This window comes from Mauremys mutica, chromosome 16 (genome assembly GCF_020497125.1).
Source record: "Mauremys mutica isolate MM-2020 ecotype Southern chromosome 16, ASM2049712v1, whole genome shotgun sequence".
In the NCBI taxonomy this organism is placed as follows: domain Eukaryota; kingdom Metazoa; phylum Chordata; order Testudines; family Geoemydidae; genus Mauremys; species Mauremys mutica.
In genome coordinates this window covers 17,973,772-17,995,721 of record NC_059087.1, presented here as the reverse complement: position 1 = coordinate 17,995,721, position 21,950 = coordinate 17,973,772, and the positions used below count along the sequence as shown (strand labels likewise).

The 21,950-nt window shown below is 37.6% G+C and overlaps 1 protein-coding gene across 2 annotated transcripts in view; it reads left to right on the top strand.

Annotated features, from left to right (window-relative positions):
• Positions 1-10,666, top strand: part of MAPK1 (mitogen-activated protein kinase 1) — a 49,643-nt gene extending 38,977 nt beyond the window's left edge. The window contains exons 7-10 of one of the 2 annotated variants that reach the window (XR_006573897.1): positions 1,371-1,480; positions 2,940-3,067; positions 6,644-6,701; positions 9,228-10,666. Coding sequence is in view for 1 of the 2 variants with exons in the window: in XM_044990040.1 (XP_044845975.1) it covers positions 1,371-1,480; positions 2,940-3,056 (227 nt within the window). In the remaining variant the exon portion in view is untranslated. Of the gene's footprint in view, positions 1-1,370; positions 1,481-2,939; positions 3,068-6,643 lie in introns of both variants that reach the window. The other variant, XM_044990040.1, reaches the window with a different exon arrangement.
• Positions 10,667-21,950: the final 11,284 nt, after the last annotated feature.

The window sequence follows — 21,950 nt, the reverse complement described above, 5'->3', positions numbered from 1 at the left end:
TATGCTTCATAGGATTGCTGACATGCACTAATTATGGAAATAAGCAAAACTGCTACATCTTTCAATCCATATGTTTACCAAATATTAAGCTTGACTTATCTGACTCATTTGGTAAAAGTCCTAAAATGAGTTTTGTAGAAAGACTACTTGATTCTTTCTCTCCCTATTGTTGAATCCTGCTAGTTACATCCCACATACACATAATTGCCAGAGCAATTATGAGAAAAATTTGGTCATTACATGTACATTTTTCATTGAACCAATGTTGGTCAATTCCTGGTTCACCCTCAGATCAAGACTCAGAACCATAGTTTTGAGAAGAGAACTGGATAAGTGGAAAGCACGCTGGGCCTGTGTTACCAAAGGACTAGTATTTAGATTAACAACCAGTTTTTATAGTTTCACCAGCTATTTAAGTTAGTCTGAAATACAGTTGGTAGGAATTTCTAATGTTGCCTGCCATATAATTCAGTTCTAATTGCCTTACCATTCCTTCAGGGTTAGGACCCACTCACATACAGAATTCAGACATACTGTTTTACAGAAGAAATTTATAGTTAAGATCCAGGTTTTTTTCTCTCTTTGTTTTGCATGTCTCCACAGTGGTTGCTCTGTGTTCATTGACTTTGCACTCACTCTGAGCGGTACAGAATGTGCTAGGTTTGTAAAGTCCATAAAACCATTGATCTGTGCTTCTAAGACATTGGTGGTCGGAGAGGGGAAGACTTCAAGGATTCAGTGCTGAATAAAGTTGACTTCCTGAATCCCTAGAGACACATTCCTTATTCTGTAAAAAGCGACAGAGTCCTGTGGCACCTTATAGACTATCAGAAGAATTGGAGCATAAGTTTTCATGGGTGAATACCCACTTCATCAGACGCAGCTTTTGTGGCTGAATACCACTTCTGCATCTGACGGAGTGGGTGTTCACCCACGAAAGCTTATGCTCCAATATGTCTGTTAGTCTATAAGGTGCCACAGGGTTCTTAGTCTGGATCTGTAAAAAGCGACAAACACGGCTATCCCTCTGATTCCTTATTCTAGTACTGGCCTATGGGATTATGAATATTGCAAACCTAATGCATTCTGAGATCTCTCAATTTGAACAGGAAGTCAATGATCAGAGAATAGGAACTTGAGGATATGGAAAGGGTAATAAAATAAAAATTTTGGCATTCCTGTTAACTACATTGGCTAGTCTTCTGCTCCTATTATGAGTAAGCTGAAACATCTTCACACTACAATTAGCATTTAAAACAAAGGGCAATATTTGTGTTAGACCTCAAATACCAGTGATTGTATTATTTTTAATATAATAGAACTTTCAGCATATGTTGACTTTTTGTTTAAAAAATTATTTCTCCTCTTAGCACTTGATTTGTTGGATAAAATGTTGACCTTTAATCCTCACAAGAGAATTGAAGTGGAGCAAGCTTTGGCCCATCCATACCTGGAGCAGTATTATGATCCAAGTGATGAGGTAAAGGATTTTTAACATAAATATTGTAGATGATTGTACAAGAAATCAGAGAAGCCCTTTTAAGGATACAGTTTGTATAGTTGGATCTTGAAAAATTGCCAATAGTTATATAAATCAGTTCTATATTAAAAATTGTTACAATTGTGTGTACACTGTGTATATAAAAAAATCGCAATGCTTATACCAGGAAATATTTGAATTGCAGTTCCCTTTGGGCCTTTAGAACAACCATATTTGGTTGCAGATAAATAGCGAGTAATGTAGTTAAGCTAAAATTTTACAGCATGGGTACTTTAAATTGCATATTTGTTTAGGGATTTTAGTATGGATTCAGTAGATTCAAATTTAGGTTCCCAGAATTAAAGTTTGTCAGAAATCTTTAAATACTACATGAGTCTGGTCACACTTAAGCATGATTTTATTAGACAATGGAAAAACACTGTCTGACAAATCAAACCCTAAATTTAAAATTATATTGGGCTTGTGTTAAAGTATAGTTACAGAAACAGAGCCATAAATGACACTTAACTAAATCCCTTGCTATTTCATTGTTTAGTTAAGTACTTGCAAATTGAGTTTAAAGTTTCCCCTTCAAGGTAGTGTCTGTATTTCTTTCTATCAAAACAAAACAAAAAATTTAAAAGCAACAAAAGGACTGTTAGATTTTTGTTATTTTCACTCATTTTACTATGAAAGTCTTATTGGATGGTGCCTTGGTTGTGAGCACATTTCATAGCGTGTGTAGTATATTTGCAGGTTTAATCTTGCTATAATAAAAGCAAATTTGCTTGTATTTAGAGAAATGTTGTATTACTAACTTTTCATTATGGAATATCTATTTAACTTCAATCCTAATTTAGAATTTATATTTAATGCTTGGAAAAAGTTGGATTAACTTTTTTGAAATCTCATTTCTCCTATGACTTTCCCACTTTCATTTATTTTAGATTTTTTTCAGTTTGTTGTCACGTTCTCTAGATGTAAAATGAAAAACATTGGGTAAACAGTAGGAAAAAAGACCTAAGACTCCTGTTATGAACTGTTATCCCATAATGAACTACCATGCCTCCTAGGCGTGGGGGTGGGAAACAAGGTAGCTGAGATTTGCCTTAAGACTTTCCAGAAAAAAGTCTACCTTGACATAAGACCTTGCCAGTGAAATTTCAGAAAGATTAGTTTAGTTTTGGTGACGTAGGGCAGAGTGGAAGTCAAAATTAGGTTTATAATGGAAGGTTAAGTGTCTCTCTGTAATTTGTCTTCAGGTAGCTACTCAGCTACAAGCTTTCACTTACTCAGATATTTCAATATGGCTTAAGTTTTGAATAGCTGTTCACTAAGAAATTATTTAAATCTTGGTATATAAAAATTAATCAAGAGACATTTGTGCTACCCACTTCAGACTATTTGCTGTCTTAACATTTTCTGTTTTTAAAAAAAATACTAATGTCTTTTTTTTAAGCCTGTAGCTGAAGCACCTTTCAAGTTTGACATGGAATTGGATGACTTGCCGAAGGAAAAACTGAAAGAACTAATTTTTGAGGAAACTGCTAGATTCCAGCCAGGATATCGATCTTAAATTGTGCATAGGTACATAACGCCATAATCATAATGAACCATGTAAAAGAGATGAAGAGGAATGATAGAACTCTATGTAGTTATCATTAACGCAAAACTCATAGCTTGTCATTTCATTACTATTGTAAAGCAACCCCTTAACATCTAGTTATTGCTTTTAAAGTACTGATTTGACCTCAGCCATACTGTTTTAAAGAAATGGGTTTAATTTTCTCTGCAATGTTAAAATGCCTACTGGGAATTCAAGCAATTTCTGACATGCTTTTTATTTAATTTGTAGATTACATTAGAAGAGTGACAGTGAAATTGAAATGGTGCTTGCTTGAACAAAAGCTATGGCAGCACTGATATTCAAATGTTATTCAAAAGATCTCTTAAAACATAATATCAATGTAAACTTAAAATATTTAAAAAACTTGTTCTAGGTTGTTTCTATTTTAAAATAAACATTTAATGTTTCCGTTGTTGTAATACAATGTAAAGAGGAGAAATCATTGACCTAAACACAACAAGAACGTTTTATTGATAGTCATCCCAATTTGTTTAAAAATACCTCCAAAATATTTGAGTACATAATTCACAAAGGCATCTAAAAGATTTTATATTTTCATTTTGATTAGAAGAAGACTGTATAAATCATTAAGATTAAAGTACTTTTGTGCTGATTGCTATTCACTCTCTCCATTGGCAATTTTTAATAATACATTAACCCCCCTCCCCCCCCCAAAAAACAAACAAAACTGAAATTTGCAGGAACAATCCACCTCATGTGTAACTTGCTTATAAAGTCTTGCCCACTCTCCTTTATCTACATCTTTCCTCACCTGGACTTATTTTGTAATGATCCTTTTTTTTTTAATAGGCGTAAAGTATATTGATGTAAAACTTTCTTTAGATACCCTGAAATTTACAAGTCTCAACTTCCTGCAAAATTATTCAGATTTACTCAGAGAATCCTTGACTAAAACTTTTCTGTGATGCTGATAATTTAAAGTACTTTTAAATAGGCCATGAAGATTTGGATTGTTTCGTGGAAGTGGAATAGAAACAAACTTACCTCTGGATCAAACATGTGAATACAGCTCAAACTGTCTGTTCTGTGCTTCTATGTAAAATTGAGTGTATTGATCTGAATCCAGTTCAACAGCTGTCCACCACAACTGGCATCCTTGTTGGTAGCCTCAAAAGAGAGGCCAAGGATTTATTGAGCCTGAGCACTATCCTTATCCATAGAGGGAGTCCCTGCTGGTCAGGATTCAGAGAAGCATGTGGATTGTTGGCTTCTCTGCCACAACCAGTGCTTTATCTGCACTGAAAATAGGATTTCAGTTTCCAGCATGGTTGATCCAGATCATTTTCATGAAGTGTGTGTGTGTGTGTGTGTGTGTGTGTGTGTGAATTTAGTGATGAGACTTGTGGAAATGTAGACTGTTATACTCCAAACCAAGCTAACTTCCACCACGGTCACTAGCTTGAATAGGCAGTTATTTGTGTACAATTGTACAACAGAATTTATTTTGAAATTTGTTCTTTTAATGGCTTCTAGTTTTTGTTTACTATATTAACATAGCTAGCATTTATACCTTTAAAATGGTTAAAATAGCCTTATTTAAACCTAGATTTGTGTCTTCAGATTAATTTATCCTCAATGGGTTGCTGCTTTTATGAAAAGTCAGGCTTCACTACCAATAAAACTAAAGACTTGTGGCTCCAAGACCTTAATGATGCCAGTCTCCCTTCCACATTCTGCAACTTTAGTTCTTCCTGAGAGGCAGTCACAATACAGGTCTCTGCTTCTATGGAAAAAGTTTAATTAAAATGTCTTCATAGGAAAAATTTAAGAAAAACGTTATTGAGCTTTACTTCAGCCTACTATTGCTGCGCCATTCTGTCTATATGGGCAGAAGAGTCAAGCCAACTAATTAGGCTGTCACTGAGAAGCATACTGAAATAGAGCCTCTTTCAGAGTGTTGTACAGAGGAGCGAGCGCTTTAGTGGCAAAATGGGTAATCTAAATATTGAACCCTTGATGCTATGAAAAGTAACTCAGAGGAATGTGGTCTCTTGTACAACCAGTGTCCTGGAACTTCAGATAATGAGGGTTGTCTTTACTTCCAGGAAATAGCAAGTAGAAAAAACAGCCCTTGTATAATTCCTATGATAGGAATTGATTTCTATCAGCAAGTTGGGGGAAGGAGAAAAAGTGGGAATCTGGTCACCAAGACTGCCCACTGTTGGGAGGAATGCAACTTGATACCTCCATGGACCAGAAGCACCTATTGGTGCTGAGGACTTGTCACCAATGGAGTTGGCTGACATGATAATGAACATCAGCTAGTTTAGTAATATAATCACAATAAGCTTATACAGTGCTGACTGACCACTCAGACCAGTCAATCATGATCAGCATTGTCAGCAGGTCCAACTCTTCACCATTGTTTTAACGTAAGTTTCTAGTGAAGCTCACCCCCTAGCAGTTGGTTTAAACTTCACGATGATACTCCATTCCCTTGGATGTCTCTTTCCTGTTTTCTCTGCTTTGTCAACCAGATGAATTTCTCCCATTTTTAGAGTTTTTACATCCAATCTTAGCACTAAACTGCATATTTTCCAGCAAGTATCTGTGGCAGTGGCAATGAGAGGCATCTTTCCTGTACAGTTGTTTCTGTGCATCTGTTGCCAAGTGGTAAGGATGATTCAGAAAGACAAATCCAGTCCCATTGTTGTAATTAATGTATGTGGTCTTGATGAGTCTAAATTTCTCTCTCAAGCCTACAGTATTTTCTGAGATTCAAAATCTACTGTCTTGAGCCTGGTCTCTGGCATTGACAGCCTATATAAAAGTAGCTGATATTCTTCAGTCCTCAAAAGAATGTACAGTTACCTGAAAAAAGCTTCTTCCTGTGTAGTAGTCAGTCAACTCTTTTCTCTACTATACATGCTAGACTTCCTTGAGGAAGATTTACACAGGTGACTGTCCTGCAAATGTTAGGACATTCCACCAAGGCAATGGCTTGTTAAAAGAACTCAGCAGAACTATAGTTTCCCCATATTTGCCTTTTAACTGAGTACTGCAAGCTGGATAGCTTTGCCTCCAGTTAGGTGATACATTTTAAGAACGTTGGTTCCTGTTGAACTCCCTCCCTATTCTGTTTTTAGTACTGATAGTAAGATTCCATCAGTTTGGATTGGTGGATCTGAGGGTACGGAAATACAATTCTCTTAATCTTTCATTATTCGTAAATATTTTTGCATCTCAGGTACAGCAATCTAGAACATCCTTCTGGTAGTTTAGTATGTTTCCTGTGGGTAATAAATCAATTCATATTAGGAGTTCTGAAAATTTTCTCTTTTAGACAGTTTGTCTGAACACCAGGAGATCTTCTGTAGAACATGGGCAAAAGAGGGTGGGATTTGAAAATCTTATGAATATATTGGTACTGCTGCCTTTGACTTTTGTGATTAGCTGCAACTTGTCAGTCCGAATTCATGTATGTGAGATACAGAAACACTGGTCATTTTTCTTATCTTAAATTACAATTTCTTGTTCAGATCTCCTTCATTAAAACATGTTTTGTTTTTTTGTAGGACAAGGACTTAAAGGACTGGGCATGCTCAAACGTTGCTGTTCCTCTTCCCAGTTCTTGTATCCTTGGTCATGTCTTATGGCCTATCTCAGCTTATCCACTAACTCCTTTGAGCCATTCAGGAGGGCAGTTACTGGTAGTTTTGGCTTTTTATGCTTTCAATTAATTCTTTAAGTCTGAAGAATTGTTATTGACAGTCCTATCTGTAATGCCCATTGTTAACCTGTTGCAGTACTGTACTATAAGTGCACCCACTGCTGACCATACTTTAACTGCTTGCTTTCTGGTTTGAAAGATGCAGTAGTTCCTTTCACTCCTGTATCATTAACCAAGCAGATAACTCATTAACCCATAGAAGTTTGCACCATGAACTGTGTTTTTCTGATTTTACTGAAGTCACTGGCATTTTTTAGGGAAAGCTACTATTCAGGGCACTTTAAGTCAGTGACATCCCAATTTTTTTGCACTTCGCCTTTATACAGTAACCGTTTACTCACAATGGGAACTCATTCATATATACGCCATTACAGATTACAGCATAGGCCACATTTGCATTAATCTTGCTTATGCACTTATTTAGGTTTCTTATTCTGTACATAAAAAATTCTACACAGCATATTAGTGAATATCTAGGAGTACAACTTAGTTAACAGAATTCATCTACCCATCTAGAACATTTTTTCCTATGTAGTGAAAAAAATCCTAAATTTCCCCTGCCTTTTCTAAAAAGATTGTGGATACTTGTACCATTCTGGAGGTATAGTACTTCCAAAGTTCATGCTATATGTAGTGTTTACGAGATTTATGCAAAAAGAATGAAAGTGGCAGCTCACTAATATATTTATTCACTGTGTGTTGAAAAATTAATAAACACCACAATGGCATATTTACCTAATTATGAATGTTTTCCTAAGTAGAAGGCATCCATATACATTAGTAAGCAGAGAAACCAAAATGTGCTGTTACTAAACTCAGTCTACTTACTATATATACCAATGAAACACTTCAAATGAGGGTGATTAGTTTATATAACATTTGAATTTAATGAATAAATTCAGGGTTCTTGCTGAGAGAAACACTGCATCTTTAAATGAGAAAGTTTGAATTTACTTTTGCTACTACTGCACGTCAGCATCTAAAGTTAATTTCTTGCAACCTACGTTATAATGATTTGTAATCAAGCCTCCGTGAGCTCGTGACGTGAAGTACTGTTCTCTTGTCAAGTACTATCAAACTTTTCTGATAATGCTGAGTTAGGACAGCCAAACAAAGCTAGCACTAAATGATGTTTAAAACTGTATACCTTTTAATGATATTTTCAAGTATTTGTTACTGAAATTGTATAATGTGGAGTTTCCTAGATGTTCTGTTCCAGTGCAGTGCCTCCTTTTCTTTCCCCACTGCTCTCTGTGGTGAGAAACTTGCCTTGTTTAAAATAATTACTGTGCCCTCGCATGACTGTTAAAGCTTTCTGTGCAAAGATGATTGTCTAAGTGCCACATGCCTATGATTGAAAAAAAATCTATTGTTACCTCTGAATTGTGTTCAACTGAAATGCTATTCAACAAATAACTTAGGAAAACTAGTTTATTTTTAGCTTTTCATTTCTCTGCTGTCTTTTCTCACTTTATTTTGGCAGCAGTGAAGAATGGATTGTATAAAGACTGCCTGCTAATATGAACAAAATGCACTTGTAATTCATGGAAATAAATTTAAATCTTATATCTTCACATTAATATTAAGAATTTAGTTTTTGGTTTCCTTTTGGATAATGTGTTTGAATGGAAATCAGGTTCCGTTTGTTACTGTAGTGTGTATATAAGGATGCTTGCTGGTATGTTATCCCAGGCTTCCTCATAGCACTTCTCTGTCTGCTTTTCAAGATAATTTAGAAAGCCATTAACTTAGATTCTCAGTTTATAAGGGTGCTTATCAGATATAAAATTCTGAATTTTCATTTGTTGTAGGTGTTGTTAGTCTGCCAAAACTAATTTTTAATAAACAAGGATTCATCTTCAAAGGGCATTTTCTGTTAGAAAAATCCTGTGGTCCATGAATATCTTCGTTGCATACAATATATATTAAGAGCATTATCAGAACATTGCAAAGTTGATCATTGAATTGCTGGTATAGAGCCTATGCTAACAACTTTTCTACAATACTGCACTTGACTGTTGATACTAGTGTAAAAATCTCTTTTGACGTTTCTACGCATTATATCTTTACCAAAATACTTTCCTTGCCCAGTTTCTAAAAGCTAAACTATATCTAGATGCTTGGACACTTGCATGATCATGGTCACTACAGGAGTTGATTTGGGAAAATATGGAAAGAAGACTGTTATTGAAACATTTAGTTTGCAACAACTCAACTTTAATTTATTAAGGAAGAGCTTTGGCAGCTTATTTCATACACCCCTTTTCCCATTCATCTTTTAACCATTTTCTTTTTAATATTAGATTTTTTTTTTTTTGCATTACAAATTTACTGTCAAGTTGCATCTCTAAAAAAGAGAAGCCATGGGTTTGATTTACTAACATCTGGTGCTTTGGCGCTTTCTTCCTTAGCTATTATTGCTGAATCAGATTGGCATGAAACCACTAACTGCTTTCATCAAAGTGTCATTGGATGATGTTGAGTTGAACTCGTTGCCTCAACTGCAGAAGCATGATTTTGTCAGGTTGGAGAATATTTTAAAAGAAGGTGCCTATAATAACAACACTGTTATGTGAATTATTTCATCACTTCATGCTTGATTTTCCTTGCCTGTTCTGTGTATTTGTAGATTATATTTCTGGAAATTCCCATAGACTAGCAGAGAACTGAAAGGCATATTGTTATTGATGTGACACATATGATATCCCTATTAATAGTAAAGACATTTTTCGTATAAGGAATGTAAACGGAACTATCAAAACATTCCAACCTTTATAGATAAAGAAATGCAAATACATAAACATGTAATACAAGAAAATTCTGTTTTGGTGGCTCTGGTGATAAGCTTTTTGAGCTCTGCTTTCATGACTTTGGCATCAAAATTTCTCATATCAATATTTTAGATAGTATATAAAATTTGGAGTGTGCAATCCACAGTACAGGGTGAACAGTGTAATGCACTATTTGCTTTCAGGAGCTGGGTATGATTATATGGCCAAATGAAACCATAGATGAGTTAAGCATGGTTATCTTTAGTGAATAAATGAGGGGAAAACCTGTTATTGCTGCCGCTGTAATGTGCTACAGTATATTTATACCATGTCTCACACAATCTGCTGAATAACTATACCGTAGATATAAACTTTTATTAATATATTTGCTTATGTTAGTGTAGTTTATGTAGCCCCCTGATTATTGATAAACTTATTGATTGATTTTACAGCCAGTGATATGGTATAAATATATGTCCCTGCAGACATACAGGTACGCACATGATTTGGGTCCCTTGCATAGTACTTTTATATTTGTACAGCAATGACTTCAAGCAATCCCAAATTTTAGGGGAAATATTTTTGTAAATGCAGTGGCTTAAAAAAGGCACTGAACAATCCTTTTGCGTAAGTTTTAAACACATTGGTCTTTCAAATGGTTTAGTTGGTGATGATTGAAATACATCGCACTAAAATAATGAAAAGTGTACATTTAGTAAAATGAAGCTTACAATGATACTTGTAGCATGTGCTGGATCAAAACTATGTGATGCATTGGAAGAAATTTAAAAGTTGGAATATCTTTGTAAAGCCAGAACAAATTTGTAAAGGTTCAAGGGGATTTACTTATATTGTTGCCTTTTCTTGTGTTGTATCAGTGTAGAACACTCTTTTAAAAAACAAAAAACAAAACTCAAACTGCTTTGTATTTGCTTTGTACTGTTGGTGCCTTCTTAATCATGTATCCCAAAAGTCCTGCATAGCTAACTTAGTTACAATGGTAGGTTTAAAAGACAAAACAAAGGAAAATTTTATAAATATCATTTTCTGTATGTTCTTATTCATTATATTGTAACAATTAAACATTTATATTGTGACAGATTTGTGATTTGGTTAATCTGTATAGAACAATTGTAAGTAGCAAAGGTTTATATTTTATCTTGATTCTTTTGATGTTGTAAACGTACATAATTTTTTTCAAAAATCAGTTAACTGAATGTTTTGTTTGTTTCTGGCATCTGACTCTTGTAAAAACAAATGCAAAGATAATCATTAAATTGCGTCCCTGTATTACCAGTGTAGCACAGTATTGTGCATATATAGAATGACTGGAATTTCACTTTTTAATACTAATTGCTACCTTTTTACAAACCACCAATACATATTAGCTTATTACAATTTTATTATTTAAAAATTGACTTTATCAGTTTAACCCTTTAATTGGTGACTATAACCTACATTAATCAAAATATTCTTTAAAAATATACAGGAAACTGATCTTTGGGTTTTTTGGGTCCTCCCTCCTTCCCCCCATACATAAATACTGCGTACCTGGTTGAAGTGAGAACTTGTGCCATCCAAAAGCTGATAGGTTAAATTCCCCACCAGTAGGCAGACCTTCATTTAATGCTTGCTTAAAAAGGCATCAGGGGCTTTCAAGTAAATGTTGAATACATAGTAGTGCAAATAAATTCCAATGTATGAGGATTCTTTAGTCCTTTTGATACTTGATATTAATACATGATTTACACTTATATAAGAAACTCTGAGGAATTCGTTGTTACATTCAACAACTAGCATTTTGGGGTGCTAGTTATTCAAACTAACTTTAGTTACAAGAAAAACAGATCCAGGTTACTTTTGCATCCCACTCTTTGGCGTCCATGTAGAATTAGAGCCAGGCTTGTAATTCTGCTTGTGATCATGGACATGTTGCAAAGGAGTTGTAACTACATTCCAATTCCATTTGCCTTCGGATCTCTTATCATTAGCCTGTTTTGGTTAACCTAATGCCTACTGCTTTATTTTTTAATCTTTCTTTGTTAATCATACTGTTTAACTTTATTAACATTAAAAAATATCAATGTTTTGCCTGTGTAAAAGGGAGTTGAGTCAGGGTTATGGTTTGAAATTGGTGCGAGCAGTGTGAGCTTAGCTGCTTTTTGTCGACATAACTCTGTAGTGCAGACCTGGCCTGCTGTAATGGCACAGTGTATTTTGTGATTACATAGCAAAAGAATCTGCATGGAAGCCGCTCCTGGATCCCAGCTTTCACTTGAACAGTTTCTTGTTTTTAGTTTGTGCAAATAACTTAGAAAACATGAGTATAAATATGCAGTGGTGCCTATCAGCAGAGAGCCTGAAACAAGACAATCTCCATAAGTAGTAGTTAGCAGAATTACTGCATGCTCTCTGTGCTGTTCCAGGGAGCGAGAGGTAAAGTCCCATTTGCAGTCAGGCAATGGGAAGAATTAGAAGTGTAGGCTGGTGAAATAGGCAGTATATTAATTAAATCAAATCTTAATGTATTGCTCTTTTCTGTATTAGCAAGATAACTAGATGGAAGACCCAAAGAAGTGTTAAAGATTCAGAGGTGCTGTATCTTTTCTGTAAATCTGATGTCTATAATCAGCACTTCAGATGGTTGAAATACCTAGAAAGGATTTCCTTCAGGACTGTGTTCAGCTTGAACAAGTTTTACTCATCAGGCATGCAGTAAGTGAGCTAACAAGCTCAGTTATCCTCTGAGGAAGCTTTATTGATTACCTTTTGATATCAGTAGGATCAGTGTCTTCAGTACAGTTGGCAACTGGGACAAATTACAGCATGGATTTACGAAAGGTAGATCGTGCCAAACCAACCTGATCTCCTTCTTTGAGAAAGTAACAGATTTTTTAGACAAGGGAAATGCGGTGGATCTAATATATCTTGATTTCAGTAAGGCGTTTGATACGGTACCGCATGAGGAATTACTGGTTAAATTGGAAAAGATGGGGATCGAAATGAAAATCCAGAGGTGGATAAGGAGCTGGTTAAAGGGGAGACTGCAGAGGGTCATATTGAAGGGGGAACTGTCGGGTTGGAGGGGGGTTACCAGTGGAGTTCCTCAAGGTTCGGTTTTGGGTCCGATTTCATTCAATCTATTTATCGCTGACCTGGGAACCAAAAGTAGGAGTGGGCTGATAAAGTTTGCGGACGACACCAAGTTGGGAGGTATTGCAAATTCGGAAAAGGATCGGGATATCCTCCAGGGAGATTTGGATGACCTTGTAAACTGGAGTATTAGTAACAGGATGAAATTCAATAGTGAGAAGTGTAAGGTTATGCATTTAGGGATGACTAACAAGAACTTTAGTTATAAGCTGGGGACGCACCAGTTGGAAGTAACGGAGGAGGAGAAGGACCTAGGAGTCCTGGTTGATCGTAGGATGACTATGAGTAGGCAATGTGATGTGGCCGTTAAAAAAAGCTAATGCGGTCTTGGGATGCATTAGGCGAGGTATTTCTAGTAGGGATAAGGAGGTGCTAGTCCCGTTATATAAGGCGTTGGTAAGACCTCATTTGGAATATTGTGTGCAGTTTTGGTCTCCCATGTTTAAGAAGGATGAATTCAAACTGGAACGGGTACAAAGAAGGGCCACTAGAATGATCCGAGGAATGGAAAGCCTGTCGTATGAAAGGAGACTTGAGGAGCTCGGTTTGTTTTCCTTAACCAAAAGAAGGATAAGAGGAGATATGATTGCACTCTTTAAATATATCAGAGGGATAAATACCAGGGAAGGAGAGGAATTATTTCAGCTCAGTGCTAATGTGGACACGAGGACAAACGGATATAAATTGTCAGTCAGGAAATTTAGGCTTGAAATTAGACGAAGGTTTCTAACCATCAGAGGAGTGCAATTCTGGAACAGCCTACCGAAGGAAACAGTGGGGGCGAAGGACCTCCATGACTTTAAGATTAAGCTAGATAAGTTTATGGAGGAGATGGTATGATAGGATAACGGGCTTAGTCAATAGGTCAATTAAGTGCCACACTGGTAATTAGTACAATGGGTCAATGATAGGATATTGTTAGCCTTTTTCCAGAGGGTATGGCTGGAGAGTCTTGCCCGCATGCTCGGGGTTCAGCTGACCGCCATATTTGGGGTCGGGAAGGAATTTTCCTCCAGGGTAGATTGGCAGTGGCCCTGGAGGTTTTTCGCCTTCCTCCGAAGCATGGGGCAGAGGTCGCTTGCTTAAGGAGTGGGTGGATCGGCTTATGTGGCCTGCATCTTGCAGGAGGTCAGACTAGATGATCATAATGGTCCCTTCTGATCTTGAATTCTATGATTCTATGATTCTGATCTGAAATCAAAGTATTTGAATTTGGTTATTTCCATTAAACCTCAAATTTTCTCTGGTTGTCCTCTTTATTAAAAATAGTATTTTGAAGTCTTTAGACCATTTGACGGAGCATTCGTGATCCTGATCCATACATACAGAATCTGTCTTCATTATATGAAAAGGATTATAGACACATCCTGACACACCTTAATGCAGACAAACCCTTCAATGGGAAAGTTTGGTGCAAAGAGCCTCCCTGAATTCCAAGCAATTCAGATCCACAGGTCAGTATTGGCATACTTATTGACCCAATAAGTTCAGGTAGGACACTTGGATCCAAAATCCATCTCTGTTCTGATAGAGAAGCCAACTCAACAGATGAAGGTGATGTGTTGTAGAAATATTATGGAATCTTCCAACATTGCTGGAATTCAGAGCAGTCCTTGTATTCAGCACTCCTATTCACTGGGGGATTCCCCACTGCTGTTGGGAACTTTAGCCTCTGAAGAACTAGTCTCTGGATCAGATTCTGAAAAGTCTTTCTACTTCAAATGCTCCCCTTCTAGGTATTTCAAATCTTGAGTAGCCTGTGTGTAATAGACAACTATGTAAATGGTTACGGCTGCTCAATTCCTAACCACCTCCTCTCATTTTCCTCTGCATTTTCAAGACCCATCTTCTTCCCTTTACTTTTCCCTGTTCTGTGTGAGGTACTGGTATGACAAGTCAATTTACATGCAGTCCTTGTAGCCTTGCGAACAGTCCTTGTAGCTTCACATGCCAAGATGTGCAGAACTAGTTCGTGGTCACAAGAAGGTTGTATTTCCTCTTGGGGAAGGGTGTTCTCCCCCACCCCAAATAAGGTGCTAGTAGCACCTAACAATCATAATGACTGGCATTACATGTATATATTCATAGCTAGAGCTGTGCTAATAAAATTGATTAACATATTTATTGGGGAATTTTTACAGCTGCCATCTTACCTGCAAAGGCAGGACTTCTAGCTCATTCCAGAACAGGGTGAGCTTTCCCACTGGCATCCATCCAGAGCAAGAGCTTCACTACTGTCATGACAAAGGACAAATCTACTAATTAGGATTTGTGAACATGGCCTTTGACGTGTCACCTTGGACTAAAGAGGGGAGGATATTTAACTAGTCATCTGGAAAGCCTTAGCATCTTCAGAAGGAAAAGACCATGAAGACCATGTGTAAGAAACTTTTGCTTATGTTCTTCTCACTCAAGCTCTTTCAGACGAAAAAATTCTGAAGAGCTCTCAGCCACCTTTCTGGAGGGGCTACGGGTTGGGGGAGAACTCCCTTCCCCAAAAGGATTTGGCAGGAGGCTCTTTACATTTCTCTTAATGTTAGAGCCAGATTGGGGGCTTATTTTTGGAAGGGCAGTCCTGTTTCTATTCAGTTAAGCTCTCACCAGGCCTCCTCTAAAGGATTTCTACAGTTTACCAATCTTCTACAGCAGAGATCAGTAGAGATAATTACATGGAAAAGTATCAGAGGGGTAGCCGTGTTAGTCTGGATCTGTAAAAGCAGCAAAGAATCCTGTGGCACCTTATAGACTAACAGACGTTTTGCAGCATGAGCTTTCGTGGTTGCATCCGACGAAGTGGGTATTCACCCATGAAAGCTCATGCTGCAAAACGTCTGTTAGTCTATAAGGTGCCATAGGATTCTTTGCTGCTTTTACATGGAAAAGAAAAGTTTACTTTGTGGAGAACTCAGAACTAGTTATGCAATGAGTGTTGTGAAGGTTCTCTGCAGAGCCACACTGACCTATCTTTTTGCTCCATGCTCTTTCAGCATTTTAAGATTAAAGGTGAAAACCTGTCCCCACTAAAGTAGATGGAAAGACTCTCATTGTCTTCAGTGGGACTAGAATTTCACCCTAGATATCAAACAGACAAAGAGAAACTGAGGACGTTTGGGCCCACAGGCTATTATTGCCTCAGAATACTATGATCTGCAGTTAAGACCCACAAGTGTATTGAATGATTCCAAGACTTGAGAGATGGCACTCAATTCCTATCGTGGGGATCTGCAGAGATTTCGCATTCAGAGAACTCTAGCTAGATTGTTGGTAAGTAGTTTTCCTTTCTCCAAGTGCCAGAATAGCCTCTGCTGTAACACTTATAAACTCTGAATAGTGGTGAATTGTTTTCCACTAGTACTGCATTAAAGACATTTTGATGGATTCCCACTTCTGTTAAAGGGGGAATTTATATGATGGTTTGGGACTCATCTTGGTAAAGATGGTAGCTAAAGCTTTTACAAAATAGCTTTTCAGATTCCTCCTAGATCACACACTATGTAGCTGAAGAGCATAGTTAAAAACAGCATAACGTTCCTCAAGGTGTCACAAAGCTCTGAAATGGAGGCTTTGGGAAGCAAAGAATGCTTTGTGATCCATCAATAATGTGAAGAGACACAGCAGCATGCATGCTGAGTGACATTTGGGAACTTTCTATGTTTGAAATTCTTCATGTGGTTAACATTCAAACTCTTATCATGCCCCTCCATGCAGAAAGATATAATTGGCCCCAAGATCACTAGTGTGTGTGTGTGTGTGTGTGTATGTATATATATGTGTGTGTATATATATATATATATATATATATATATATATATATATGTGTGTGTATATATACACACAAATACATTAATGTCTCCTACACTACTAGTCTGTTTTGATCACTCTTGAGAAATCACAACACTGGCATGGTCCAGGCTGTCTCAGACACAGAAAGTAAATTGTTTTTCTTGTTTGTATAAATGATAGATTCTTTGACCACCACACTTGGTGGAGCTAGCCCTGGCAGATGTCAACTGTAGGCTGGGCTGTCAAAGGGCAACTTTTAGTAGATGTGATGCCACTGCAGACCATGCAACCACAGCTGCTTTAACTGGCACTGTTGTAAAATTAATATTTTATTGGGTAGGTGAAAGAGTGAATAGCAATAGAAACTTAAACAGCTTAAAGCTACTGCACTGAAAACTTGTCCCAGATAGAGGCAGCTTGATCTAGTGGACAGATCATAGAGATGGGAACATAGAATTTTGATTCTAGCTCTGTTCATAGAACTTGATGTGTGGGTTTGAGCAACTCATCTGCCCTCTGTTCCTCATCTCTAAAATGGAAATAAATACTACTAGTATTTACTGACAGTTATTTCCACTGTTCATCTGGTAGGATTGCCCTTTCTTTTGATGGTAGGTAGCTTAGTCTCTGTCTCAGATGGCAGGGGATTTCTTTAGCACAGACATCTAATTGTATCTTATTTACTTGGGGGGGAATATGAACTGCAGCTATCATTAATTTTATTAGCGCTAATGCTAGACTTGAATACAAGTCCGAGAGAAGAAAGGTCAGTGCATTTCCTATCTAGCCACAGTGCTTGTTATAGAACCTTTGAAAACCATACTTTTACGGTAAAAAGGGAATATAAAAGCATGCAAAATATGTTAAAACTTGAATTTATGATCACTTAAAGATTTGGCATGTGCCTTTTTTGGTTCATTATGATGTATTAGGGCCTGAAAGAGACTCTTTTTTCCTACCTTTATTTAAAAAAAAAACACATTAGAAATTCAGACTGTCTAGGCTGGAGTGTACTGACTTGAGAACTAGTGAAACAGACACATCACAAAAATGAATTGAACAATCAGGTGAAGGATTTTTAGTCACTGTTTTTAAAACTTTTTTTTTCCCCTTTTTTTTTTTTACTGACCCTTGTTTCATTTCAGTGACTGACACATTTGGTAAAGGAAGTGCCTCTTCAGTTGAAGGTATTAGTACTAGCAAGCATCTCTGTGTCCTCTCGGATGTTCACCAGCAAAACAAAGGAAGACCAAACTTGACACTCCTCATGTTCCTAGGGTTTTTTAAGCAAAAACTTCAGCCTTTTTATTAAAACATAAAAGCCTTTCAGGCTTTCTTTAAATAAAGAAATAAAACAACTCAAACCAAATTTTTAAAAAATCCTTTGTAGGCTACTTTTTAAACTTAAATATTTGGATGAGTTTTGCTAAATTCTGCTAGTATAAGTGGTATAGCTTTCTGTTTTTACTTCAAGTAACTTGGCTATAAGGTTGTTATGGAAAACATTATGAAGCTAAACATGAGGTCACAAGATGCTCCATATGGGGAAAGAGGAACTGTGGCAAATGTGGGGGTATAGTCAGGTCATAACTTTAAGTTCAGCTGTAGAAGAGAGTTTTTTTTCTGTCATTGAAAATAGTAGCTTGGGGAAGGTGGTATTTTAGGAGAACTGTATTAGACTATTTACAGTTGAATTGCTGACATGTTTCACTGCACATTCCTTCAGGCATAATGTGGTGTTCTAGTGTTCCAAAGGTCTGCATGATTCAAGTGTGATAAACTTAATCACTGGTTTTCTCCTTGTGACAATAAGTGGTATGGTACCAAAAGCACAAAGATATTCTGTATGCAGTTAGTAGTGGAAATAATAATTACTGTGCAAATTCTGTTTTAAAAGTTGCCTTCCAGTTGTTTTGTTGGTTGTCCCCAGAGCAGACTATGTTGGTTTGACAGTCTCTCCAGGCTATTACAACTGTGGTAGAGAGTGTCCTGACTGTCATTTTTTGTTTGGTTTTAGGGAGCTGCTATTACCATTTAATAGCGTTTAACAGCACACAGTGGTGGCTTCTGGTGCTATTTTAAATTTGTTTCTCCTGGTATAACTGTCTTGCATCCGAAGAAGTGGGTATTCACCCACGAAAGCTCATGCTGCAAAACGTCTGTTAGTCTATAAGGTGCCACAGGATTCTTTGCTGCTTCTACAGAACCAGACTAACACGGCTACCCCTCTGATACTTGTCTTAAGGTAGCTACCAAACTTTATTAATGGGTCTGTAGAGTTTCTCCAGACCTGTACCTACCCATCTTTCCTCTGCAAGAAGGCCAGGCCCAGCACTGGTGGGCCTTGGATTTACCTTGAGGGGGGAATCTGCTCTTCTTTGCTTTGGGATTCCACTTGCATTAAACCTAGACTCCAAACCTATAGGTAGTGGGGCTGTAAAAGATCATGGGACATTGTAACAAGCTGGCAAACAAGCTCAGTTGGACTGATACTGGAGGAGAATGCACAGGCAATATGGAGTGCCTAGGAATTATCTCAAGTTCTGAGAGCCTAGAATTACCCAAAGGAATAATTGTACACAGTAGTTGTGAGTATTTATTTCAGTGATCAATGCCTGCACTTCTCTTCGTTTGAACCAATAAATAGCCCCTCGCATAAACAGCTTGAGCATCCGGTTTCCTGCTAATATGGAACATGACTCTCCATCACAGAGGTGATGTTCTTTCAGCCAAATAACTATTTGATTGTTTGTGAATTCTCTGTTGCTATATAATTCCACCCCTTTGTTTCCAGTTATTCCTGACTTGCTTGGCCATGTAGCAAGACAGTCCTATGTAATTTTCCTATGTGATGGGTGTTTTTGTTTTCACTTGATGCCCTGCTCTAAAGGGAGAGGGAAAGAGATTGTATCTTCTCCCCACTTCCTACATCTTGTAATTCTGCTATTTGTATCAAAGGGTCAGTTCATGATCATTTCTTTGCTGTAGCAGCTCCTACGGTGTGGAAATTGCTCCCCCTAGACATCTGCCTCCGCACATCCTTCCTCACTACTTTTAAATGCATCTGAAAACTATTTTTCTAGAGAAATTTTTAGTTTTAACCTGTTAGCTTCCATAGAATCCACCCTAAGCCTACCTCCATCCCTCCCTCCCTCTTTCCACCCCCACTTTTTTCATATTTGCTGCTAATAGCATTTTAAATAGTGTAGTATTACAAGTGCCTTGGAGTAGAGTTGTAAACCAAATTACCATGTACATATCTGGCCAAGTTATTGGTGGTGTCAGTGAGACAATGAAGTCTGCCACAAAGTTCAGTGGTTTTTTGGGACCCGGTTCATATCTGTCATTGCTGGGACACTCCTAGCTCTGCACCACACTGTACCATCTTGTTTGGGAAGTGTACCTTGCTCTAAGAGATTTATATGAAGCATGAGGACTGCTCTTACCAAAAAAAATCTTTCTATGACTGCTGCTTGTACAGCAGTCCAGTGCCAGTAATAGATTCCAGGCAGTCATCACACTGAAAACAATCACTTCTGTAGCCAGTAATTTTGTAACGTAATTTGCTAGATGACGATGAAACACATCAACACTAATGTCATCTGGCCATCGATGTAGCAATTGTACTTATTATTTATCTCCAGCTTTCTGTATAGAAAGAGAATATACTTCAATGTAATTTATGGATGGAGGCTGTGGTTAGAAATCTGTTGCTGTGGTAGCATATTGTCCTTGGAACCTGGCAGCTGCAGCAGGGTATTATTAGTTTTCTACACAGTTGAGGGATCAGCAGAAAAGAGAGAGGGGATGACCTGTGTAAAGAATTCAGAAAAATAAAACACTCAATTTTAGTTCAAATATAGCAGTACTATTTTCCTTGTATCCTCTTCAGGGCTGCTATTGTGTACCCACAAGGGGACCCAGCCGGTGGAAAGTCTGGCTGCTGCTGGAGATATGGTAGCAAGAAGAAAGTTGGGATGTGCAGAGAGGTCTCTAAGGTCAAGATCACCTCTAACTCCCAAGAAAAACTGCATTAAGAACTAGCATAAGCTTAAAAAAGATTTTAAGCTCTTTGGGGCAAAGACTGCCTTCTGCATGTTTGTATAAGGCCTACTGCAATAGTGGCCTTTCAGCATTACACAGTACTAATCATTAATAATTCTAAGTTTCTGAGGCTGGTGCTTTGAGGCAGGATTGCCTTGGGGAAGCTATGGAATAGCTTAAATACGGTATTAGGCTAGGCTGAATTGGCTGTAGATTATCCACAGTGATGGGGGAAGGATAAACTGCATCCCACCCAAAGCTACCTGGATCTGGGATCTCCATGCGTGCATATATAGGGAGCACACTGACCCTCCAAACAGAAGCAGGTTTTCTTCACCATGGATTCATGAGACCTGGAGGGGAGGCTGTACTATTCAAAATATGCAGTCCTTAAAACCTGACATAGACGCTTGCTAGGGGTGACTTGACAGTCTTCGCCTCCGTGCCAATGCAGCTACCTCCCATTGGTTTTTGTTTTGATGGGGAAAATTGATTGGGATTGCTTCTGGTCAAACAGGGTGCAAAGTGAGGTTTTCTTAAGTCTGGACCCCCTACCCACAAATTCCCTTAGAGGCAGCCGCTCCTCCCACTGTAGTTTTCAATTTAGGCTAGACTAGATAGAAGACTATGCAGCAGCAATGAAGTTTGTGGCACTTGTATAAATATTCATATCTGCAAATTGGCATACACTTCCTTGAAGAAAGATAGCAGCAATTAACAAGTGGTGTCCATTTCAGCCTCAAAACATGCAAGTATTGCCTTAGCATTCACTTACTCTGAAGATGGATTCATGATGACATTTTTCTGTTACTGAAATTTTGCATGTATGTACTTTTTTTGTTAAACCTGTGAATCACTTGAATAGCTACTTTTCACAGTGAAAAAGCATGACTTGGTTTCGATGAAAGTACTTTGCACCTACTTGCTACCTCTACTTGCACTCAAGAGAAATAGTGTTTAATTAAATTGATTTTTCTCATATTTGCCTTTTTTTTAAACGTTCCCCCCTCCAGTGTTCTGGGCACGTGTCTTAAGAACAAAAGATCTGTCAAATAAACTAAAAACAAATGATATTCCCCCCCAATAGCTTATCAGGTGTAGTAAATCTCTCTCACCCCTGGAACCCACGTATGCTCTCCATACCCCTTTCCTGTCTCAAAAGCCTGGGAAAATAAGTCTTGCAGTGTGCCTCTAAGGACAGTGTGCCTCTTGGTCTCTGTGTTGGACCAAGGAAGGAAGCAGGTTCCAAAACGAAAGAACCTTTCCTGAAAACATCCTGAGAGCCGATGCAGCTACATCAAGGGCCTCTCAGATTGTGTGTTTAAGATATCAATAGTAGTGTTGCTACATCAAGAGAGAAGCAGTCCTTCATTTTAGCAAGAAGATGATGAAGATCCTTGA